The following is a 27864-nucleotide window of genomic DNA, read 5'->3' as shown; positions in this document are numbered from 1 at the left end:
CTTTCTATGAAATTTATAAGCCAAACTTACAGATCTTCCAAGATTTTCAGTTGATAAAGGTATAGCATATCCAAGATGGGCATTAAATTTAACATTTACGTTTTCCAAATTTCCATGAACAATTCCAATTATTTGATCTATTGGGTCATCAATAATTCTTTTGTCACAGATTGCTAAACTTATTGGTGAATTAATTCTTTTCATATATGTAGATTTAATTAAGACTTGTATAGTACTAATATGAATCCATCCAATTTTAGATCTTTTTTGTTGATCCTTAATTTTCTCAATCTGTTTACTCAATTCTTCATTATTTATCAAAGCTATTTCAAGTTCTCCATTGGCAGATTTTATTTTTATAGGAGCTTCAAGTTGAATTTTTCCATAGTATATTATATTTTTTCTGTTAAAAACTTCTTTTAAAAGATTTTGTTTATTAAAATTTTCATTTGATTTGAGATTTAATTCTGTTTTTAGAACAGTCTGCTTTTCATTATCTAATAAAGCAGTTAATCTATAATAATCAGATTCTTCTATTAATTCTAAACTTTCTAAATAATTCATAATTGAAAGACTAGAATGAAGATGTACCTTTCTGGAGAAAAATTTCCTTTATTCAGTATATTTTACATAAGGGGTTTTTATCTCCAGAGGGGAGATTGTAGATACTAACTCCAGAGGGGAGTTTAGAACTATTTTTCCCTAAGGGGATTCTTCCTCAGACTATAGAATCGCCTCGGCAGCTTCCTCCTTGCTCTCCTAGCATATGAGTACTCTTGGCCTCCTGCTTCCTATTGTCTGATGCTTTACAATTGCCTAAGCAGCCTATTTATAATAGTTGGGTTTGATTGTAGATACTAACTCCAGAGGGGAGTTTAGAACTATTTTTCCCTAAGGGGATTCTTCCTCAGACTATAGAATCACCTCGGCAGCTTCCTCCTTGCTCTCCTAGCATATGAGTACTCTTAGCCTCCTGCTTCCTATTGTCTGATGCTTTACAATTGTCTAAGCAGCCTATTTATAATAGTTGGGTTTGATGGACAATTCCCATCCTTACCCTTCTTATGACGTCATTGCTTACGTCATTGTTTGTTCTCTTTCACCAGCTACATTGTTGGTGCTCTATGACCTAAGTGCTTACGTCACTATGCAATAATGTTGAGAGATGCTTCAGATGTGCTGTCCTCTTCTTTTATCATGTGACCGTCAGATGTATTGTCTTCTTCCTTCATCATGTGAGTTGATTCCGTTTCATTATTGCTTTCTTCAGATAACTCTGAGGCACATAGCTGGCACTTGTGGTCTTCTCTGTCTTTTATCAAATAGCAGAGATTCCTCTTTATCCCTTCAGGGAGCTTTTCTAAAAGTCCAGATAGGTTGTAGAATGCTGATTCAAATTCTACCAAGAGTCTCATCTCTCTTTCTTCAATTTCATTTCTTTTACTGGACACAAGCAGAGTATTTCTACTTTTATAATTAATCCTTGTGTGAGATTTCTTCGTTATTTTTTGAGTTCTTTCAAAGACCCTTGCTAATGTGCTGGCTAGCCTTCCTTCATGACTGTAAATTGTTAAATCTTGAATTTGATCAATTGGTTGAAAATTTCCTGGAAAGACGGACATGAATATTACTTGGTGTGCTGGAACCAAGCATTCTTCTTCTTCATTAAAAATAGGTTGACTGTTTGTAAATTTTAGGGATATATCCCTTGGATTTACATTGTCAATCATATTTTTAAATCTCTTTACTGCATCAACGAATCCTGCAGGAAACTCACTAATAATTTTTAGATCATTAAAAATTAAGATTGTATCAATTAATCCATACTGAAAAAACTGATAGGTGTCAGATGGGGAAGCATATGGAAATATAACCAGCTTTGTTAGCTGTTCTTTGGCAACAGGATAATATCCCAAAATTGCCCTTTTTTCTTCAGTCCAATTCAGGACTATGTTAAGGATTTCTCTGAGATTAGATCTACAGACCCTTTTCTTTTCCTTGATTTCAGCCCTTGTAGGAATGTTTCTTATTATCCCTGTTCTCTGGGTTTGAATTGGAGCTTTATCTGCTCTTTTTAGGGTTTGCTCTGGATGGAGAGCTTCATATTCCTTGAAGGATTTCTTTGCCTCTTCCAGTGTTAGGAACCCTCCTTTATGAATTATCTTTGACTGGTGTGTGAATGGTGCTGCTTTTTCCCAGGCATCATATACTCCTTTCATGGGGCCATTATAAATTACATAATATTTTTTATCTTGGGTGGATTTTTTAATGATTTCAGCAATTGTTTTATTTTCTGAAATTTTTTCTTCACCTGATTTGTCCACCATGCTTAGCTGGCTGAACTCTGATGTTTCTGCTTGTTGTGTTGATTTCATTGCTTCGATGGCCTTCTTGAGGGATTGGATCTGTGTCCTTATTTGCTGACAATGCTTGCATTTTTCGAGCTCTTGCTCATATTTTTGAATTTCTTGATCTAATGCGTTGTAGACGAACTCCATTCTCTTGTTAATGTATCTGCAATAACATTTTTGTCACCCTTAATATATTCAATTTTTATTGGATATTGTAACAAAAATAATTGCCATCTTACCAATCGTCCATGATTATAATCAACTTTTAAATTATATCGTATGAAACCTGTTAGGTAGCTTGAATCTGTCCTTAATGTAAATTCTCTTGGTAGTAAATCAATTTTCCATTTCTTAAGAGATTTAATTGCTGCTAGAGTTTCCTTTTCATGAGTGGTATATCTCTGTTCTGTTGGAGTAAAAGTCCCTGAAATATACCTACAAAGTAATTCCTTTAGGGAATCATTAGAATCTAGTGATTCTTTTCCTTGTTCCAAACTTTTTATAGCTTTCTTAGCTTTTAGACATCCTGACCAAGTTATGTCTGAAGCATCTGTTTCTACTATTAAGTAGTCATTTTCTTCTGGAATATAAAGTTCTGGAAGTTTTTCACATAATTCTTTAATCCTTTGAATTTGCATACTATCTTTTTCATCCCATTTCCATTCTTTTTTAGTACTTATTTTTGGAAATAAGCTTTTAGTGTATTCTGTTATATTCTTTAAAAATCCTTGATCAGAAATATAATTTATACATCCTAAAAATCTTTGTAATTGTTTTCTATCTTCTATTTTATTAGGAAATAAATTTACCTATTCTAGGACATTTGGTTGAAGTTTTAGCTTTCCTTGAGTAGATAGAATTAATCCAAGAAACTCTATTTCTTGTTTTGCTATTCTTGCTTTCTTTTTGCTAAGAACTAATCCTTTTTCTTTACATCTTTCTAAAACTATTAATAATTTTTGAAGATGATCTTCTCTATCCTGTTTTGTAAAAATTAGTATATCATCAATATACACTAAAACAAATTCATTTAACTCTTTTAGATTTTCTTCCATAAATCTTTGGTAAATACCTGGGGCTTGTTTTAATCCGAATGGTAATACATTCCATTCATAGAGTAACACACTTGTTGATTCTTTTGTTGGGCAAGTAAAAGCAGTTAATTTCTTTGTTTCTTCGTCTAAACGAAGCTGCCAATATCCTGATTTTGCATCAAGAGATGAAAACCAAGTTGCTCCTTTGATTTTTTCTAAAATAGAATCTTTTCTTGGAAGTTTATGAGCATCACCAATAGTTGCTTCATTCATCTTCTTATAGTTAATAACCATTCTTCGTTTTCCCCTTTTAATTTCATTATTGTTTTCGACATAAAAGGCTGGAGCCGCATGAGGACTTTTACTTAATCTTATAATTCCTTTTTCCAAAAGATCTCTACATTCTAATGAAAACTCTTCTCTATCTCTTGCGGAATAAGGAATTTTATTTGGAACATGTATCTCTTTTGTAGGATCTTTTAATTTAATACTTACTAATTCGTTATTTGTATTTTTAACATCTAAAGGATTTTCAGCACAAATTTCATCCAAAAGTTCTTCTATCTTTATTTCAAGACTATTTTTTGGGATATTTATCTGAAAGTATAAATTTAAATAACATGTCTCTAATATAAAAAAATATTTTAAATTTTAAGATCTTATCTATAGTGGTAGTTGGTATTTTTATACGTTTTGATTTTTGATTTATTGAAGAATCGTGTGGTGCTTTTAAAACTATATATGTTAATTCTTGAATGAATGGATGATATAGCTTTAAAAAATTATTTCCTATGATAAAATCCATTCCAGAGTCTAACATATATATAGATGGAACAATGAACCTATAATTTTGAATAAAAATTTCAACCATCTCTGCTTTTTGGTTAATTTTATGTATTGATTTGTCAGCTATTCTAACTCTTAATGGTTTCTTTAATTTTTTCCAATCAAGTTTTATATTTGAACTAGCAAAGCATTGCGTTGCTCCAGAATCTATGAAAGCATTTATAAACTTTTGTGTTATTTTTATAGTAATAAATGTAGCATTATTACTCAGTCTCTGAGTCTGTTTCCGAGACATATTCAAAAATATAGTCTAAGTTATCATCAGATTCTTCTAATGGTTCCATGAAACAGGACTTAGCAATTTCTATTTGTTTAGTAAGATCCTTTTTATCCTTCTTTTTCGGACATTCATTTGCATAGTGTCCTTCTTCTTGGCAATATCAACACTTACAATTTTCTTTTTTATTCGGGCAATAATCACTTTTTTGTCTTTTGTTTTTATTGTTATTTCTTTTTCTAAAATACCTCTTTTTTCTCCAGTTTGGATAGTATTTTCTTTTTCTAAATTGATATTTTCTTTTTCTTTGAAAATTTTTATTAAGACCATATTTTTGAGGTATCTCTTCATTATCCTGACAGCAAATTCTAATTATATTTGCAAATCTTTTTTGAGTTGCTTCTTGCATACAACGTTCTTTTATTTTCTCTCTTATTGCAGAGGTTGCTCCACCAAAATTATTTTCAATTGTTCCTCTATTTATTTCTCTTATAAATCTTTCCATAATAAATTCATTAGCAGGATATGGAAGTTTTGTTATATACATACTAAGATAATGATTTTTATCTTCTTCTTTTAATTTGTAATAATGTATTCTATATTCACATATATAAGACTCCACATTACATAGATCATATATCTGAATGTTAGCTAAATGATTTTTTGCTTCTTGATATTCTTTATTATAGACTTCTTGTTTATGATCTATAATATTTTTTCTAAAAAATTCTTTATATAGAATCATCATTATATATAATATCTTATCATAAGCTGTTGTTTTTGTTGCTAATTCTTCTATTATTTGGTTTTCTATTGATGTCATATAATCTCTTATAGCTCCTTTAGTATGAAACCCTATGTAATTCCAAATATCTCTTCCAGATAATTCATTAAGTTTTGGATTAGTAAAGGCTTCTAATAAGAAGGAATTCAACCAGTTTTCGAAAATTTCTTTTTCATTCTTTTTACAGTCTAAATCGAGCATTCTTTCTCCTTCCATTTCCTGGATTTTAGGAACGTATTTTGATGGTGTTTTTGTATATTTTGAATCTTTATTTATAAATCCTTTTTTAAAAGCATAATTATCAAAACCTGTTTCCCATTTAAATTGAGATTGATTATCCCTAGATGTTCCAGCTTCATTTTTTACTTGTATTGGAATTACTGGTTCTTCGTCACTTGAATAATCTAGGATGTGTTCTTCATTTTCTATATTTTCAGAATTTACTAATTCTTCTTCTATCTGAAATCCCTGTTCCATAATATTATTTTCTTGAGCCATTTTTAATTGTTTAAAAAGTATTGTAACTTCTTCTAATTTTTCTTCAATATTCATAATTTTAGTGGTGGTTTTACTTTTAAATCTGTTATGTTGATTATATTTTGAAATTTTTCTTCTTTTGGATTTTCTTTTTCCTTATTTCTTTGAAATTTTATAGATACTAATATTTCTTCAAGCATATCTACTATAGAATTTAATTGTGGGTTAAAAGTATGATAAAGATGTGGGGAATCATTTCCATGGTAACATTTCTTAGAAATTCCGTGTGAAAAATAAGTTTTTTCAGGTTTTTGAAGTCCTTCAATAAAACTTATAGTAAAATAAAGATTTTGAGAAAAATCATTTTGTATTGATTTTAAGAATTCGGTGTCATTACAGTTAACATTAGTTAAAATCATTAATTTTTGATCTATTAATTTTGATAACTTAATTATTTCTTCTCTTAAATCTTCTAATTTACTTTTTTCCATTAGGTGACGTTTTTCTTTGTGAAGAGCTACGGTTTTAAGTGAAAAGTGTGACTTTAGAAAGTGTGGTTTAAGTAAACAAATCTTTAAATTTGTACAGATTTAGATCTGTACCATATAATTTTCTATATTATAAATATACCTATATTAGTCTTAAAAGTTGTTATTCGTTATTTGATCTCATTTAAGTTTTGAACAAAAATATAGTTATTTACGAAACAATTTGTTTCTGTTGTGCCAATTGATGTAAAAAAAATTCTACAGTTGAAGTTAAATATTAGATACTCATAAAACATATTATGGTCAAAAAAAAATAAGAATGAGTTAAATTTGATAGTCAAATTAATTTATATTTTGTGTCCAAATTTATTTGAGATTTAAGACTATATGAGATCCAAATTTACTTGAGATTTAAGATTACTTGAAGGCAAATGATATGGATTGAAGGGAATATCTAGAGGTGTGGATGTCATGTGCATGCATCCGTTGGATGACATCTGTGGTATTAAATAGACTTGGGCAATCAGTGCTCCTGATACAAGATGGAAAGAGAGAGACTTTTTAGATGTGGGTCATGTAAGGGTGGAGAGAATTAGTTGTTAAGTATCATTGATAATGGAAGGATGATGTTAAACAATTTTTTGGGAGAACATAGTTTGTGGGCCAATGAAATTTTTCGGCAGTGTTGAGCTAAGCAAGTTGGGCCTTATTGTTGAGTAAATGATTAAAAAAAAATTAACTTTAAAATCGGCCACTCTGATTTTTGCTTCAAAAAAAAAAACCGTTTAAAAGTTTAAATAAGGTCCTCTAATTAAATAAGCATTTTATCAAATATATGATAGGCATAAAAGAAAAGTATCATAAATTGCAAGAAATAGTAACAACTACAACTACTCAATGCAAGAAAGTAATAATATCAACTCAATTAAGTATAAATAAAACATCAAATATCAAATTGCATTAAAAGCAAATTAGAAATTCAACAATTGTTCATAAACTAAAATAGACAAAATGAAGAAACTAACAAGAAAAACTAGACAAATTGAGACTGTTAGAGAATCATTAGAATCATTTTAGATCAATTAGTATCATTTATATTTATATAACATATCTGTATATTAATTGTAGGATTATATACTTTTATTACTTTGATTCTTCTGATGGCTATATATACCCCTTGTACATTATACTTTCACACAATTCAATAATACACAAATTCCTTCTCCAATTTAGTCTCTTGTTTCTAACATGGTATCAGAGTATAGGTTTTTTTTTTTCATGAAAATTCGTTCATGTCTCCTTTGCGTTATCTTTTCTCGTCTTTGTCTACCACTACAAATGCACCTTCTATCAATACTGCTAATGGTTCCCTCTTGCACACGACACACAAGGGTTCTATTTCCCACTCAACTCTTAATCTCCTTGATACTTATTATGTTCTTAAATTGAACTTTAATCTTATTTCTGTTGGACAACTTGTTGATCTCAATTTTGATGTCAGTTTTTCTATTTTTGGTTGTTGTGTACAGGATCATCGGACGGGACAAATCATCGGGACTAGCCGTAAGGTTGGAAGATTGTTTGAACTCGAGAATCTTCATATTCCTTCTGTGCCAAATCTCTGTGCTGCTTCTTCTCCATCTACCTTTCACTTATGGCATCAACGTCTTGCCCACAGCTCCTTGGGTAAATTACGTTCTCTTGTGTCTTAGGGTGTGTTGGATCAGGTCATAATGAATCTTTTGATTGCATTTTTTGTCAAACTGTCAAACAACCTGCTTTATCGCTTCACAATAATTCCTCTCTTGCTTGTTCTCATTTTGATCTTATCCACTCTGATGTTTGGGGCCCCGCTCTCACCGCTTCTATGGGAGGAGCTCGATACTTTGTCATTTTTATTGATGATTATTCACGCTTTACTTGGATTTATTTGATGAATAATCGCCATGAGTTACCTCAGATTTATATTAACTTTGTCATTATGATTAAAACTCAGTTTTCCAAGGTCATAAAGGTTTTTCGACGCGATAATCGCCAAGAATAATTCCTTCCACTCGTTCTTATAGGGTAAAAAATCCACCTCCTCATCTTCTTGATTATCATTGTTTTTCTACTATTCTTCATCAACATGAACCTAAGTCATTTAGAGAAGCCTCCACAAATTCAAATTGGTAACAAACAATGCAGAAAGAAATACAGGTACTTGAAAAAGCACACACTTGGAAATTTGGTTGATCCTCCTTCTAATCAAGAAATTGTGGGCAGTAGATGGATATACAAGAACAAGACTCGCTCTGATGGCTCTATTGACCGTTATAAGGCACGCTTAGTTGATCAAGGTTGTATGCAAGAGTATGGTATTGACTATGAAGAGACTTTTGCTCCTGTTGCTCGTCTTTCATCTGTTTGAGCTCTTCTTCCTATTGCTGCGGTAAAAAAAAATGGTCTCTCAGTCAGATAGATGTGAAGAATGCATTTCTTAATGGATATTTGAAAAAGAAGGTCTACATGAAACTACCTCCAGGTTATCCTTGTCCTTCTAACAAAGTCCGTCTCCTTCGCAAGACACTTTATGGTCTTAAGCAAGCTCCTCGTGAATGGTATGACAAGTTCAACACCACTATCTGCAATATCGGTTTCACTTGTAGCTCTCATGAGAATGCACTTTTTATACGTAAAAGTGAACATGGAGTTGTTCTTCTACTTTTGTGTGTTGATAACATGATGATTACTGGACATGATATTGATGATATCTCTGATCTCAAAGTCTCCCTTCACTGTACCTTTGAGATGAAAGATCTTGGTTCTCTCAGTTATTTTCTTGGTCTCGAGATCATATCCATAGATGATGACATCTATCTTTGTCAGGCTAAGTATGCTTCAGATTTTCTTGCTCACGTCGGAATTACAGATAGTCGCATTGAGTCTACTCCCCTTGAGCCTAATGTTCGATTTACTCTTAGGATGACACTGTTTTGGATAATCCTACTATCTATCGATAGTTAGTTGGAGGTCTTGTCTACTTGACTATCACCTGACCAGACATCGCCTATCCTGTTCATGTACTTAGCCAATTCTTGTTAGCTCCTCGTACTACTCACTATGCGGCAGTTCTTCGCATTCTTCGCTACATCAAAGGCACCCTATTTCATGGCCTTTATTTTTTTGCCCATTTATCTTTGTCCCTTCAGGCATACTCCGATACTAATTGGACTGGTGATCCCACTGATAGTCGTTCTACTACTGGTTACTGTTTGTTTCTTGGTGACGCTCTCACTTTTTGGCGTGCTAAGAAGCAAATGTTCACTGCTCGATCAAGCACAGAAGCTGAATACTGTGCTCTCGCTGATACCACTGCTGAGGTTGTCTCAATTCGTTGGCTTCTTGAAAATTTGGGTGCTCCTCAGTCGTCTCCTCCTGATATTTTTTGTGACAACCACAGTTCTATTCAGATTGTCCATAATGATGTATTTCATGAACGTACCAAACACATTGTACTTTCACACAACTCAATACTACACAAATTCTTTCTCTAATTTAGTCTCTTGTTTCTAACAGAGACAATAGAACAAGAAAATGTAAAGAGAACTATTCAAGAACAAGAATTAAAATATACATCTAAGAGAATTTAACCTAAAATTATCCTAGATTCTAGAGAAGTTTTTTCTCTTCAAACAAATCAGACCACCCAATTTGATTAATATCAAATTAAAAACTAAATAACTACATATCTAAAAAAATATCGAGACTTCTAATAACAACATATTACACGGAATTTGTATTTAAATAAATATTTTATTTTCTGAAATAAATAATTATAAAAACTAACAGCAAAGTCAGGCTGTCCTCGTATAGTGTCATGTCACGTTCAGTTCGTTGATGTCCCGATCACGTGCATCTACGCACTATCTTTGTCTTACTCGGTAATATGGTCAGAAAGTGGTAGAAGAGTGGAGAAAGTAGTAGAAAGGTTCAAAATGGGACCTAAAACCTTGCTGTAAATAACATCTACATATAAGTGTCCCCTGATCTTATCTCGTTTACACTGTAAACGTGATATACATGTGTCACATGCACTGATCTTATCTCATTTATAGTGCAAACAAGATATGTGCAAACTTATCTCGTTTACACTGTAAACGAGATAAGACTAGAGGAAGTATTTTCGTAATAATTTTTATAGTTATTTATTTCAATAAATAAAATATTTATTTAATTTATTTAAATAAAAAATTTCATATTACACACTTATCTTTTTTTTTTTTGTACTAAGAAGGTCCTAAGGCAAAAAAAAAAACCCCAAAAGAAAAGGGTTATAAAGGACGGAAATATGAGATCTCATAACTATCAGTAAAGAGATGCATTTAGATTTCTCTAGGGGGTTCTTCAAAGAACATACTTTCTTTTTCACTGTCCAATATCAGATTAGCTAATCTATTCGCTACCTGATTAGACTCTCTGAGCACATATTAGAACTTCACTCTCCAACTATTACTAATCATATCCCGTATTCTTCGCAGAGGATAAGAGAGTTGGATGACGCATGAGAGAGTTTTTAATAAACTCGACCGCTCCTTGATGAGAATCCGATTCCACTATTAAAAATTTGATTTCTTTACTCCAAGCAATTTTCAGCCCCATTTTTATAACATTAATTTAAGCTTTTATGGCCTTCGCATTATCCAATCTTCTAGCAAATTTCCTCACCCAACCACCATTTTCATTCCTTAGAATAATTTTTTTTTGGATCTTGAACCGTATTTGATCATTAGACGCATCTTGTATTGGGCAGACTATAACATGTGTAACGTTTTCACCATACTTTCTTTTTTACCATCCAATATCAGGTTAGCTAACCTATTCGCTACTTGATTAGCCTCTCTGAACACATGTTAGAACTTCACTCTCCAACTATTACTCATCATATCCCGTATTCTTAGCAGAGAATGAAAAAGAGTTGGATGACGCATGGGAGAGTTTTTGATAAGTTCGACCACTCCTTGAGAATTCGATTCCACTATTAAAAATTTGATTTCTTTACTCCAAGCAATTTCCAGCCCCACTTTTATAGCATTAATTTCAGCTTTTATGGCCTTTGCATTATCCAATCTTCTAGAAAATTCTCACACCCAACCACCATTTTCATTCCTTAGAATCTTTTTTTTTTCTTTTGGGTCTTGAACCGTATTTGATCATTAAACGCATCTTGTGTTGGGCAGACTATATCACATGTAACGTTTTTACCATACTTTCTTTTTTATTATCCAATATCAGGTTAGCTAATCTATTCGCTACCTGATTAGCCTCTCTGAGCACATGTTAGAACTTCACTCTCCAACTATTACTCATCATATCCCGTATTCTTTGCCGAGGATAAGAAAGAGTTGGATGACGCATGGGAGAGTTTTTGATAAGCTCGACCGCTCCTTGAGAATCCGATTTCACTATTAAAAATTTAGCAGTTTCCAGCCCCACTTTTATGGCATTAATTTCAGCTTTTATGGCCTTTGCATTATCCAATCTTCTAGCAAATTCCTAGACCCAACCACCATTTTCATTCCTTAGAATTCTTTTTTTTTTTTTTTTTTTTTTTTGGGTCTTGAATCGTATTTGATCATTAGACGCATCTTGTGTTGCATAGACTATACCACATGCAACGTTTTTAGTAGGACTTGTGTTTTGGGTCTGATTCTTTTTTTTTTCCCTCTTGTTTGTATTTGTTACTTTCATTGCTCGACCTATTTGTTGAAAATTCACTTCACATCATTAATACAAAAAAAAAAAATATTGACTTCAAAATTTGAAAGAATGGGCCTATTGTGATAGAAATAGGAACGGATGCACTATATAAGTTGTGGGGGCAAGTGCCCCCACTAACATTTTGAAAAAGTATACCAAAATATATATATATATATATATATATATATATATATATATATATACCCCATTAAAAATTTATACTTGCTCCCACATTAAAAAAAATTACCTATTAAATTTTGTGTTAAAATATTTTAAGAATTTTGTTAAACTTTGCCATAAGAGCCAATTTTAAAAATACCATAAAAAATGTTTGACAAAAAATTATTATATTCTAAAGATGTTCTCTTAGAATACAAATTAGTTAACTCTTTCTATATATATAATTTTTAGAATTAAATTTTGATAATCTAAAAGAACACACATACGTAATTAAACAGCCATATAAAATATTTTATATCGTCAGTACATCAAAATTAAACTCTAATTTTTATCTAAAAGTATAAAATAAAAATATTCATTAAATCAATTTAATAAAAATAAATCATTAATAGCTATAGCCCATTATAAATTAAGAATTTATTTAATTAAAATTTATATCTTTGAATTTTTTTACTCAAATTTTTTATTATTATTATTATATTATGTAGTTAATTTATAAAAAATTAAATTAATAACTATGTTATTAGTTATTAATATATCAATATTGATAATTAATAAATAAAAAAATTATTTAATATTTTTATTTTATTTATTTTTATATATTTTGATATGTTTATACGATTTTTTTTTGTTATTTTTATGTGCTATATATATATTTGCTCCAACGACCTAAAATTTTTGGATCCGTCACAGTAGATGGGATTCGACAACCTCATGCATGTTGTTCTTAATTACTCTCCATTATTCACTTAATTAAACTTACTTCAACTGCCTCTTACTTGCATTTACCAATATCAAGGGTCAATGGTCAATGATAACAATACATATACATACGTAATAATATAGACAACTATCTATTATATATACGTGGCTAGAGAGTAATAACTATCAGATCACACTTAACGTCACTGTTCTTTTAGATATAATTATATTCATATCAACAATGCATGAAAAAGTGAATGATATCATTTTGAAAAAGAGTGTGTGAGTTGAGTGATAAAAAGGGATAGATGACCACCAACAATGACCTTATCGGTGGAGTGTATTCTGGGGCGAAAAAGGATAATCTCATGAGAATGCTTTTATTAAAAGACAAATGAGAATATAAATCTCAACCATTAAATCAGAATAAACAGCTGATGAGATTAAATTTTTTAAAAATTTGTGTCCTCTTAAACTAATTTGTCCTCAATTTCTATATTACTATCATATCTTTTTTTATTTTTTTGTATTAGTTCCTCTTTCTAATTTTATGAATGTCATTTTAAATTATTAATTTGCTTCCTGTTGACGTTTACCTTTGCCTTTTAACATTAATCAAATTCTCTCATGAGTAGTGTGAGTAGATTGCTATCTAGAGAAAAGAGGAGATGAATTCTTAGTTAAGTGAAAGAAAAAGACAAATAAAACACTTTAATTTTTAAAATATTAAATATATTTAAATTATTTTTTCTAATTTAATTTTGTTAGATAATTAATTAAGATACCAGCTAATTATAACAAACTATTAGCGGGTTATAAAAAAGTTGAGAAAATACTAAAAACATGTAATTTATTTCAAAAATTAATTTTATTATCAAATAAAACTGAAAATCAAAAGATATAATAAAATAAAAAGAGTACTTTTATGTATATAAAAAAATAATGTGCGCATAAAAAATTAATTATTAAATTAAATAAGTCATTATATATCTATTTATATATAAATATGTGTAATGTTTAACTTATTTTTAATGTGTATTTATTTATTTAATATTTTAACATATATTTTATATTAGTAGTTAATTTTAAAATACACTTAATATAGTTATATATGCTTATATGGTAATATTTATTTTTCATCGCAAATTACACGACAAAGTTAAGATAATTAACTTATTTAATGTGAACGTATAGCTTATAATTGATCACTAAATTTTATTTCCAGACAATTTGATCTTAAGCAGATGATGATGATGAGAGATTTCATTAGTTTTGTGAATAAACCACCTTAACTAAAAATATATGTATTCTGCTCTTAGAAGTACAAATATTTAGGCAAATTAAAGTAGAATCAAATTAGGCATGCTTTAATTTAGTTATTTGTGAATTCTATTTACTTCACTAACTCACTATCATCTTAACCAGTTAGTTTCTTTATCAAATTCATAATAAAATACAATATATATATATGTCTCTATATAGCTAGTAGGTGTGTGTATTTAGGGAATAATGGAACATACATAGAGACCTAATAGCTTAATTGGTTAACTTTACACAATGTCGATATAATTAATTTCTAAACAAAAGTTTATTGTAATTTTCCATATCTGATAATTAAAGTGACGAAGCTTAGCTATTTTATTGATTCATCATATCACAACAATAAGAGGGGTTTTCTTCTATAATACTATCTGAAACAATTAACAATGATATATTAAATATTAAGTGAAACAATGATCAAGTGAAACATTAATACCTTGCCGCATGCTATAAATAGTTTAGTCTCTAAGTGTGTATATTCAAAATCTTTTCAACGAAAGCAACCATACGAAAAAGCCAAAGTCTGTGTTTTTGGTATTTCAAGAACCTTCTTTAAGACATGGAAGCGGGTCTTTTGTTGCCAGAAGGTAGTGGTTTTTCAGAAACTATAAGATGGAGTATGGTGGCAAAAGAGATTAAAAGTGTTGGTTATTTAGCATTTCCTATGATAACCGTTAATTTGTCAACTTATTTTCTCCAAATAATTTTCATCATGATGATTAGTCATATGGAAAAACTTGCTCTTTCTAGCACAGCTATTGCTACTTCTCTTTGTGCTGTTTCTAGCTTCAGTGTTATTGTAAGTATTTTTTCTCTTATCTCATATCATAGTCTTCAAATTTTTGTTTCAAAATTAACTGTTTTATTATTTTGTTTTATCAAACAGTTTGGAATGTCATGTGCATTGGAAACTCTAGGTGGCTAAGTCTATGGAGCAAGACAATATAGAAAATTTGGTGTTCTAGTCTACACTGCTATTGTAGCTTTGAGTCTAGCTCGTGTTCCTCTCTCTCTTTTATGGATATGCTTGGGGAAAATAATGATTTTGTGTGGTAAAGACCCTTTGATTTCACAAGAAGCTGGAAAATTTGTTGTGTGCCTTATTCCTGCTTTATTTGCTTATGCTACACTTCACACCTTCGTTCGCTACTTTTTGATGCAAAGTTTGATCTTTCCTTTTGTTATGAGTTCTTGTGTCACTTTTTGCTTTCACATAGTTTTCTGTTGGATACTTGTTTTTCAGTTCCAACTAGGTAACTTAGGAGCAGCATTTTCTATTGGTATTTTATATTGGTTGAATGTGATTTTACTTGGACTATATATGAAATTCTCTGTTCAGTGTGAAAGAACTCGTGCTCCAATCTCCATGGAACTATTCCATGGCCTTGGAGAATTCTTATGCTACGCCGTTCCATTTGCTGGAATGATTTGGTTAGTTTCTTCCTCTAGAATCTGATCTTACTATATACACACATGCGTGTATACGCACGTTTATCAACGTTGATTTGTTTCTATTGTGTTTGATGATCAATGCAGCCTTGAATGGTGGTTATTTGAGCTGCTCACTTTACTTTTTGGGCTTCTACCAAATCTAGAGCTTGAAGCTTCAGTTCTGTCCATAGAGTAAGTAGGACATGGTCATTGAGAATGATAGAGATTTTTATGTTCTACAATCTCAATTGAAATTAGGATAATTGTTAACAAAAATATTATTAAAAGATTTTTAAGTATTGACAAAAATATTATTAAATTAAAATAATGAAGACACATTTAAAGTATTTAAAAACATGAAACAACGTTTGAAGATGTTTATTTTAATAAGTGAATAAAACATATAAATCTTTTTTCATACTTTATTATTTGATATATACTTGTATTAATAATTTCATAAATCAGTTGAATTAATTTTTTTTTATGTTATAAAATAAAACTTATACGTAGATTACTAATTTTTCCTATGTATTTTTTTTATTTGCATAATTATTTTTAAACAATGAATTAAATTATATCATATGTATTTTGTGTTTTCTTTTTATTAGTTATTTTAGTTTTCGTTTTTTTTTTGTTATACCATTCACTTTCACTTTGGGATTAGGCATAAAATACATAAAAATGTTGAGTTTTTTTATTTTTTTACACTTTGAACCAATAAATTTTGCATTTTTTTGGTTTTGTTTTTTTAAAAGATAAAAATAAATAATAAATAATATGATCTTAGTTTTTAAGAATATACATAAAAATAAACTTTTAAAAATCACACTGGTTGCCAACGTTTATATTGGTAGATACATTAACACTCTTCTAAGTTCTAAGCATATGTACACAACACTAGTTTGTAATTTTTATGGGTCTATATATAACAATTTTCTAGCTCTTTGATAGTTTTTAAATCAGTCACATTGAGTAACATTTATAAATTGGTTGATGTTTTTTTTTTTTTTTTTATTGGAGTTTTCAATTATTTATTAAACTGTAATTAGATAATTAATTTTAACTTTGTAGATTTTACTCGGTAGATAATTAGTTTTAATTAGATAAATCGGTTGATGCTTTTTTTTAAATTTTTTTAACTGAAGTTAGCAATTATTACTTTTAATATAATTTTTTTAAACCTGGATTTTTACGTATTTTTGCTAATAATTTTATATAATATTTTTTTATTCTCTTATTTTAAATTTGTTATAGCATGTAATGCTTTCCATTGCTGATTTTATAACTCATTTTTTTTAGCACCACTCTTTTGAGAAATTATAACATTTTATAACATTTATCACCATTATTATGACTTCAAATATTGCATAGAGTGTCTATATGCATATAAATTACATGTTTTAAATAGTAGACAAACTAAACTACCCTTACTAAAAGACTTAAATAAATTTTTAGAATTAATCTTAAAATGATTAAAATATGCTTTTAGAATAAAAATTATCTAATTATATTAAAAATTGTAAATTTTAATTTTTAAAAAGACTAAAATACTCCTATAATTAATTTATAAAAGAGTAAAATAATATTTGAAAATTAATTTAAAAAGGATTAAAAAGACTAAAATGTCATTTGACATTAATTTAAAAAAACAAAACTACCATTATAGTATTAATTAATAATTTTCGATTGTATTATAAATTAAAAATTTGATTTTTATTTTAAAAATATTAAATTACTCTATTGATTAGTTTTTAAAACACTAAAATAATATGTTAGAATTAATTCATGAACCTTCATATCCACAATGCATTACCCAACTAATAACTTTTTATGCACTTACCTAACAGTTCACACATGACCAACAATTAAAAAGGCACACAACAATGATACATCGGAAATGGATCCTTTCCAATTTTTTCAACATTTGACAAAATATAGTGCAATCTCTCACTTTTGATTTTAATAATGAGACCAAAAATAAATAAAAGAAAGAATGTGATGAATTGTTAGATTAAACACTGCACATCATCCAGTTTTTTATTCATTGGAGAGGATCCACTCTCCTAATACATCCCATCTCATGTTAGGTGTTATAGCTTACACCTATCAAGATGAGGAGAATGATGCACCTCATACTTTTTGTCTTGTTGTCTCTTTCACATATTTGACACGTGTTAATGGTATTGATGAGTTGGCAAAATTCAGATTGCTTTATTACCGTTCCAAGGATGTGTAGGTTTTATATAGAAATTTCACTTTTACACTAGTTGGGGTTTATCTTGTAAATATGTAATATTGTTATGCCAAAACATAAAAAACTTGTTTTATTTTGTTTTCTGTGCATTGTATTGGGCCTTTTGTTGTACTAATCCTCAAGGCTTGTGGTTTTTGAACCCATACTTTATGCTTTAATATGGTAAATGTGATTTATATTTGATTTTTGTGATAATCAAGATTTTAGTTGAGTAGCTAAATATATTACTTCTTAATATGTTTTAATGATGACTAAGTGATGTATTATATAATAATTATGTCTTAATGTAATTAAGTTATTTTAACTATTAAAAGAAATTTATTCTATACAAATTATTATAAGTTTTTAAAACTGTTGAATCGATTAACTTAAACTTATACAGTTCCAAGAAACAAATAATTTTGAACAAAGATATTTAAGATTCTTAAATAGAGTTTAGATTTATGACAAATTAATTATTGATCTGTTCGACCAAAAAATACTGTAAAAAAAATATATATTCGAGGGGTCTGTTGATTTTTTTCTTATATAAATTAACTCTTAAAAGAAACACAATAATCAAAGTAATAGAGTAGTTATTCGTGGGTTAACTTTGCATCGAATATAATGATGGGAGTTATGTAAAATAAAGATATTATTATTGTTAAATTCAGATATAATAATGAGGGTAGTGTAAAATAAAATATTATTATTATTAAATCAAGATATTAGATTACCCATCTTTTTACCAAAAATAGAAAAAAAAAATCCTTATATTTTAAAAGCTCTTGAAAAAAAATTGACTTTTCGGTTTTCACCGCCACCACTCTTTTCAGGTACACTTATACGTTTTCTACACCGAGAATCCTCAACCGTGAAGAGAGGTTACGAGAATCACAGTGGTTTTAGTTCATACTTCATACATTAACAGTTAACACATGCACAACACCAAAATTTGAAAAAACCAATAAAAATAGAAACTTTAAAAAAGATCACGTTCTTAATAAAAAAAATTAGAAAACCGAGTTCACTGTTAACTAGATTATGTTTTTATCAATAATAGGCTTACTATTGTAATTATTTTTCAGTGAGAGTACATAAAGAGTACATAGTATATAAGGTGTAATAACTCAACAAATATTTTCTAAGGGATTTTTCATTCTCTTCAACAATGAAAAGAATCCCTTAAAAAATATTTATTGAGTTATTACACCTTATATACTATATACTCTTTATATACTCTCACTAAAAAATAATTACAATAATAAGCCTATTATTGATAAAAAAAAAAATCTAGATAACATTCACCTCGATGCTTTCATTTACGTCAAGCTTTCATCTGGAAGAAATTTTAAGCTTTATGATCAAAGGAAGATTCTCCAATGCCATTGAAAGTGATACGTCACTAGGGCTGGCAATGGGCAGGGTAGGGTAGGGTAGGGTCTACCCGCGGGTTGAAAATTCTATTAAAACTCTACCCTACCCTACCAGCGGGTTGAGAATCTCTCAACCCTAACCCTATCCGCACCCTAAAGTTCTAAACCCTACCCTATCCTACCCTACCCGCAAAAATATCAAATTTTTTCAAAGTAAATATAAAATTCAATCATTTCAAATTTTATACATATTAATAACATAAAAAACAACAAACTAATGCTCTAAATTACTAAATTAACTAACTAGTTTAGTGGTTGTTCACTTATTGTAAGTCATTACATAAGAGAGGTTGTGGGTTTAACTCTCACTTCCTTCACTATATATCTAATTTTTATAAAATATGTGTTATATTTGAGGTGCGGGTAGGGTAGGGTAGGGTACACCCTAAACCCGTACCCTACCCTACCCGCAGCGGGTAGGGTATCCTACCCTACCCGAACGGGTTGGACCGGGTTGGGTACCCGCGGGTAGGGTATGAATTGCCAGCCCTATACGTCACCACTATCCTCGGCCGCCCGGAAAGCTCTGCACATGAACAGATAAGATCGGCCTCGCCCATTTGAAAATAGAGAACGTGCTTAACAAACCTAATCACCAAAACAGAATACCATAACCAACCTATAAATTCGGACTTATCCACATTAAACGGGTAAAACAGCTTCTATAAAACCGAACTAATATACTCGGCTAAGGATCAGGTTCCATTCTCAGTCTTCTATTCTTTACTTAACTGATTTACTAAAGATCATTATTGACTTGAGTGTCGGAGTATCTTTTGCAGGTATTTTTGCCGCTGTGTTCGATCCAGGCCGACGTATAGTTCTTCCTCTCCGACAGTCGCCTGCTCGGAATTGCTAAAGCTCGGCCACCCCAGTACCAGGATGAATCACTTAGCGCCCACCGTGGGCTCGGAATATATCTGACCTCACCATCCATTTTATTTAGTGTCTTACCTCGTTTTGCAGGATTCCCGATCCTCGAACATGGCTGACAATGGGAACCCCCAACCCACACAGGCAGAGCTCCTAGCTCAAATCGCCGAACTCCAGGCGGAGGTGCAGATAGCTGAATTGTCCGCACAGAACAATGGAAAGCACGAAGGAGAAAGCTCTAAAAGCTCGGCGCAGGGCAACGCAGATTCCCTGAACATCACTCCACCAAAGGAGAAGCTCACCCTTGAGAACCCCTTTTCTGACGAGATCACTAAGTTCTAGATGCCAAAAAACTTTGTACTACCTACGGCGCTGGAACCATACAAGGGGTTCGGTTACCCCCGAGCTCATGTCAAAAAGTTTCAATCCATGATATTTTTTAACGACGCTAACAATGAGCCGGTGCTTTGTCGGGCTTTTCCCACTTATCTTGATGGTGCTGCATTACTGTGATTTTCTAAACTGTCTGCAGGTTCAATTTCCTCCTTTGAGGAACTGGCGAGATCCTTTATTGACTATTTTGCTGCATCGAGAATTTATGTCCATGGATCAGACTACCTAGGCACAATCAAGCAAGGCCAACATGAGAGTTTAAAGAACTACATCACCAGATTTTTCGAGGCTACTATGGAGATCCAAGACTTGGATCCGGCTGTCCACCTGCATGCCCTTAAGGCCGGCCTCCGACCAGGCAAATTCCGGGAAACTATTGCAATAACAAAACCAAAAACACTAGAGGAGTTCCGAGAAAGGCTGCAGGTCAAATGGAGATCGAAGAACTTCGCGAGGCCCAAAAGTCGGACAAACAACCACAACGGAGAGATGAGAAAAAAGCTTTCAGACCACCAGGCAACAAGGATACAAAGAGACCCTTCAAACTCACACCAAAATACAACACGTATACCAGATTCAATACCAAGAGAGAAAACATCATCAAAGAAATTCTCAACGCCAAAATCGTAAAACCACCAGCTCGAGCAGGGAACTACCAGGACCAAAGGTTCGTGGATCGAAGCAAGCATTGCGCTTTCCATCAGAAGTTCGGCCACACCACGAACGACTGTATCGTCGCAAAAGACCTCCTAGAAAGACTGGCACGCCAAGGGCTCCTAGACAAATATGTCGAAGGCCGGAAAGCCAGAGGAGCATACTCGGATAGGGACGAGCACAAACAAGCAATGACAAACAAGAACAAAAAAGAACAGACAACTCCCGATCCACCAAGAGGAATCATTAGCCACATATCAGGGGGGTACACAGGCGGAGGTGAAACGAACTCGGCCAGAAAATGAAGCTACAGGGCGATGCTGGCAATCGAGGGAACATTGCAGCCAAAGAAGGAGAAGGACCCAGATGTCACAATATCCTTCAACCAAGCAGACTTCAGATCGGCAAGCCCTAACCTTGATGACCCAATAGTGATCTCCATCCAGGTCGGAGAGCTGTTGGTAAGGAAAACACTGCTGGACCCAGGTAGTAGCGCTGATGTTTTGTTTTATTCTACCTTCAAAAAGATGAAGTTATCAGAAAAACTAATACAGCCCTCCTCGGGAGAGCTAATTGGGTTCTCCGGAGAAAGGGTCCCAATCATGGGACATATATGGCTAAGGACCACAATGGGAGAGATCCCTATGTCGAAGTCCATTGATATTCAGTACCTAATAGTAGATTGTTATAGCCCTTATAATATTATAATTGGGAGACCCGCCTTGAATATATTCAAAGCGGTAGTGTCCATGTTACACCTGTGTGTTAAGTTTCCAGTGCAGGAAAACAGAATAGCAACAGTGTACGCTGATCACCAAGAAGCCCGGCAGTGCTACAATGCTAGTCTAAAGCAAATCCAAATGAAATAAATAGCTCGGCCCTAAGTCCAAGCGATACACAATTCTGCCGAAGCCACAATGCTAGCCGACCTCGACCCAAGAGAAGACCTCGGCGAGCGATCCCAACCAATGGACAACTTGCACCGGGTAACATTAACATCAGATGAAAAGCAGTATACTCACATCGGAGAAGCACTGAAGGGGGATGAGCGAACAAAACTCATACATATACTGCGCCAGAACGCCGACCTATTCGCGTGGACGCCGGACGACATGCCGGGAATAAACCTGGAGGTTATTTGCCACAAACTAGCGATTGATAAGATAGTCCGACCAGTGGCACAAAAGAAACGAAACCTCAGAGAGGAGAAAAAACAAGCAGCACTTGAAGAAACCAAGAAACTCCTCAATGCAGGCTTCATCAGAGAGATCCGTTCACCACATGGCTATCAAATGTGGTAATGGTAAGGAAAAACTCAGGTAAATGGCGCATGTGCGTCGACTTTACAAATTTAAACAAAGCCTGCCCTAAAGATGCATATCCATTACCTTGCATTGACAAGTTAGTTGATAATGCTTCTGGTTTCAAAACCTTGAGTTTTATGGATGCATACTCTGGTTATAACCAGATTTTGATGCACCCAGAGGACCAAAACAAAATAGCTTTTATAACAGAACATGGAAATTTTTGTTACAAGGTAATGCCTTTCGGCTTAAAGAATGCAGGTGCGACTTATCAAAGATTAATGGACAAAGTATTTCAACAGCAGATAGGCCGGAATATAGAGGTCTATGTCGATGATATGGTAGCAAAAATGCCTGCACAAGGGTCACACTGTGATGACTTGGTAGAAGTTTTCAACTAACTCTGAGCATATAACATGAGGCTTAACCCTGACAAATGTGCTTTTGGAGTCCAAGGAGGGAAATTCCTCAGCTTCATACTAACCTCACGAGGTATAGAAGCCAACCCAGAGAAATGCAATGCAGTCCTGAGCATGACAAGCCCAAAAACAGTAAAAGACGTTTAGCAATTAGCAGGGAGAATAGTCGCCCTATCATGTTTCCTACCCGCAGTGGCAAACCGATCTTATCATTTCTTCCAGACATTCTCTAAGGGCAAGAAATTCACATGGATGGAGGAATGTGAAAACTCCTTTATGGAACTCAAATAGCTCTTAACATCACCTCCAATACTTCAGAGACCAGAGGCAGGTAAGCCGTTGTATTTGTATTTATCAGTATCTAACCATGCCATAAGCTCGGTCCTAGTAATGGAAACAGGAAAAAAGCAAAACCCAGTATACTTCATTAGTAAGGTACTACAACCAACAAAAACAAGATATCCGAAGATAGAGCAGCTAGCGCTGGCACTAATCACCACGACAAGACGATTGCGACATTACTTTCAAAACCACACAATCATAGTACGAACAGACCAACCATTAAGGCAGATATTAACCAGAACCGAGCTTGCTGGACGGTTAATAAGTGGTCAATCGAACTCTCCGAGTTCGACATTCAGTACGAGTCGAGAAAAACTCTCAAGTCACAAGTACTTGCCGACTTTGTATCGGAAATGACTAATGAAACACAATACACAGCAGCCAATTAGAGTATACATGTAGATGTAGCATCAAACAGAGAAGGAAGCGGAGCTGGGGTATTGCTAAAAGAAGAAGAGAAAGTGATAGCCGAGCAATCACTGTAATTCCGCTTCAATGCAAGTAACAACCAAGCAGAGTATGAATCCCTGCTAGCAGGACTAAAGCTCGCCCAACAACTCAGGATACCTCAAATAACAGTTTACTGCGACTCATCACTGGTAGTACATCAAATCAAAGGCGAGTACCAGGTAAAAGATCCTTTGTTAGAGAAATATTGGCTCATAACATAGGATCTCATCTCAAAGTTTAGTAAATTTGATATTATTCATGTGAATCGAGAACAAAACACCAGAGCCGACGTGTTATCCAAGTTAGCCACAACAAGGCAAGCGGAAAACACACCGGCCATGTCCTAACTAACACTCAACAAGCCGAGCTTTGAGCAGGACACAATCTTAAGCATCATGCAGGTACCAGATTGGAGAACACCTTTTCTCAATTACATCAACACAGGTGCCATACCAAACGAGGAGCCGAACTTGCCACTCTTCCGAAGAAGAGCAAGTTTCTATACAGTACTCGAAAATACCCTGTACAGGCGAGGACACTCCCAACCACTCCTTAAATACATCAGCAATGAGGAAGCCGAAGATGTTATGGCAGAAACGCACGAAGGGGTTTGTGGAAACCACATCGGCGGCCAAGCATTGGCTACATAGATATTGTGAACAGGATACTATTGGCCGACGATAAAAAGGGACTGTATTTCGAAAGTCAAGGCATGTGATAACTGTCAAAAGCACGCCACCCTCTCAGAGACCCCAGCCGAGGAGCTCCACACCATAGAGGTAAGCTGGCCTTTCGATAGGTGGGGATTGGACATCCTTGGACCTTTTCTGAAAGCGTCAGGCCAGGTAAAGTTTCTTTTAGTATCAATAGACTATTTCTCTAAGTGGATAGAAGCACAACCACTAGCACATATAACGGCAGAGAAAGTGCGATCTTTCTTATGGAAAAATATTATATGTAGATACGGTATCCCAAGAGAGATAATCTCGGATAACGGGAGACAATTTACAGACAATAAACTCGCTGCCTTTCTAAAAAATTTTAACATTAAGCATTATTTCAGCTCAGTCGAGCACCCGCAAACCAATGGGCAAGTTGAATCAGCTAACAAAATTATCTTGCAGGGATTAAAGAAAAAGCTCGGCGAGGCTAAAGGGGAATGGGCCGACCTCATTCCAGAAATCCTATGGAGCTAAGATACCACCATTCAATCTGCTACAGGAGAAACTCCTTTCAAGCTGGTATATGGTGCAGAAGCACTAATCCTAGTAGAGGTCAGCGTCCCAACATTAAGGACCGAGCTTTATGATCAATCGAACAACTTGCAAGCTCGAACAGCCGAGCTGGATCTCGTAGAAGAAGAAAGAGACATCTCAGCCATAAAGCAACGAGCCAGGAAGCAATTCATAGAGCGAAGACACAACAAAAGAGTAGTTCATAGGTCCTTCAATAAAGGAGACCTCGTACTCAGACGAACAGAAGAAGCTCGGAAACCTCCATCACATGGTAAATTAGCAGCAAATTGGGAGGGACCTTTTCGAGTTCTCCAGAATCTCGGAAAGGGGGCTTACAAGCTAGAAACTCTTAAAGGAGATCAACTTCCAGGAACATCGAATGTCTCCTCATTAAGGGAATATCAATCATGACACATGCTGTAAATTCGCGAATGATGGTACTCTTTTTCCCCTTCAAAGGTTTTTTTCCAAAACAAATGGGTTTTACTCGGAGAGGGTTTTAACGAGGTCGGACGCCACAAATCATTACACAAATGTCACTTACATTGCAAGCAAAACATTTATGTTATCATAAGCAGTTACTATATATTTCAGTCAACAACAGTTAAAATAATCCGAGCTTCATACTCGGCAACTATATTTCAGTCAATAACATTCAAAATAATCCGATCCTCATACCCGGAAACCAAAATACGTGCGCCGAGCATAGTACTCGGAAAGATCCAAACAACAACAGCAAATCAAGTCTTCTCAACGAACCCTAAGGGCTTACTCCGCCATACCTCCTATATTAGAGCTACTGCTCTCCTTATTGATAATCTCATCATTCAAAAAATGGCCATCGACGGCCATCTTCAATACGTAAATGCCATTGCTATTGCAAAACAAAACTACTATCATAACTTTGTCAAAATATTATGTCTTATAAAAGGCTAAACAGTCACCATCAAACCGAGCTCTATACTCAGAAACCAAAAAAAGTACAACTGAGAACAATACTCGGAATTATCCAAAAACAAACAAGTTAAATACAAATTCTAAAGGCCAAAGTACTATATACAGAGCTTACAAAATAAAGCATAAATAAAGGCCTAATCTGCCTTATCACCAATGCTGGACTCCTCACTATCACTTCCAGCAGCAGTCTCGTCATCCACAAGCTGATCATTCACGACCACCTTCATAACATCAAGCCTCGAAGGATCAGCTTCCGGGTAAAGCACCTTGACCTGAGAAACGGTACGCTCAAAACCTTGAGCAAAAGCCTCGTAGATTCCACTTTCCAATTCTTTGATCCGAGCAGAAAGCTGATCATTCTCGGACCCCATAACCTTCAGCTTTTTAGAGGATGTCTTGTGCATCTTCCTCTCATCAGCCAATTCCAGCTCTTTCTTCTCCACAGAAGAAGAGAGCTCAGCAATCTTTTTCTCCTTTTCCTGGATGATGCCAGATAGCTCCTCAACACAGGAAGCCTCCTTCTCCTCCCGGCCCAAAGCAAGCTCCTGTGCCCTACCAATGGCCACAATACGAGCACCAATCACCTACAAAAAGAAAAACAATCAAAGGGCAACATCAACAGAAAACTATATACAGCACTACAGCAAAAACCTGTACCTGAAGAAATCGGCTAACACCAGCTCGGCCAACTTCGTCAATCATCTTCATGTCATCCGGGAAACATCAAAGTTCATCAGCCATGGTACTAAAAGGATACAGCTTTGCCCACAGAGATCTAGCATGTTCATTTTCATCATATCCATGGAGCCTTTTCTGTGATTCGTATGCAGACTCAACCATCTGCAGTATCATGGACGACTCCCCTTTACCTTCTCAGACCTCAGCAAGGCTACCTTGAACTTGTCCTCTCTTCCTCTTATACTTCTGCCCAGGACCATATTGAACCAAAGCAGCAGGAACTTTCCCAACATTAGAAGAAACATCTTTCTCACCTTTCTTGCATTGATTGAAGTAAGATTTCAAACCCGTAGTGGTGATGGTAGGAGCTTTCTCGGCTGCAAATCACAAACAACCAAATCAGGAACAACAGATCAAAACAGAAAAGGAAACAAACATAGTAAAACAAATTACCTATGTGATCATACACAGCCTGCCTATCAGTATCCCATTTCAATATTTCAGCAATCGACAACAAACCTTTCGGACCCAAAGACTTAAACAAAAAATCCATCGCGATATCATCGTCAAGAAGCCTATCATCTACATCCAGTGCTTGATATGGCTCGGCACACCAAAATAAAGGGAACCTTTCGACTAAATGCTCGTTCAGATAGAAGGGGAAATCCTCGGGTACACTCCTAACCTTTACAAACATAGATTTGAAGTCCTTAAATGAGGACTTATATAGGCCAAATATAGCCCGGCGGGGATAGCTGCTAAGGTTACCCACAAGTGTAACGACCCAATTTTCAGTACGCCTAGGACATACCGGAAACTGAGCGCTACCAATTTGTCATCCTAATTATTATCTATTATTTATTATATGAGCCTGATTTGTTGTTAAAAGCGTAGTTAGTTTGCGAGGTACTTTAATTTTTTTTTTAAAAATGTTTGGATTAATAAACAGAATCATTTATAATCAATTCACAAATAATAACAGATAAAACAGTTATAAACAACCACACATAAATATATCACATGTAGTTGACAACACTCGGTGATTCAGCCTTTATTAGAGTATAAACTTTTAGTTAGAACACCCCATGGATATAGCTAGATAATAACTATATACATATATATACATACAACGTCCCACGCCCTGACCTGTTCAAGAAGTCCCTAAGCTGGCACCCAGGCTAGCCTAGACTATATACTCACCTAGTCCCTCTAAACTACTAAAGCGAGGGAAAGTACGCTCTAAGTCTTCAAAACTCAAGTCAGGTGGAACTTCATCAAAAAGTAGAACATCATTTGTTACTCCTCTGCACGATCAGACATT

The 27864-nt window shown here is 33.5% G+C and overlaps 1 protein-coding gene and 1 pseudogene across 1 annotated transcript; both read left to right on the top strand.

The window, feature by feature from the left end:
• Positions 1 to 14697: 14697 nt before the first annotated feature.
• Positions 14698 to 15765, top strand: LOC112762748 (protein DETOXIFICATION 14-like; annotated as a pseudogene).
• A 5710-nt stretch (positions 15766 to 21475) lies between these two features.
• On the top strand, positions 21476 to 22027 carry LOC140180478 (uncharacterized). Its single transcript, XM_072221670.1, has one exon. It carries the CDS (start codon positions 21476 to 21478, stop codon positions 22025 to 22027), a length of 552 nt encoding a protein of 183 aa, XP_072077771.1.
• Positions 22028 to 27864: the final 5837 nt, after the last annotated feature.

This window comes from Arachis hypogaea, chromosome 17 (genome assembly GCF_003086295.3).
Source record: "Arachis hypogaea cultivar Tifrunner chromosome 17, arahy.Tifrunner.gnm2.J5K5, whole genome shotgun sequence".
NCBI lineage: Eukaryota > Viridiplantae > Streptophyta > Magnoliopsida > Fabales > Fabaceae > Arachis > Arachis hypogaea.
The sequence above is the reverse complement of the archived record's forward strand: the minus strand, read 5'-3'. Positions and strand labels throughout refer to the sequence as shown.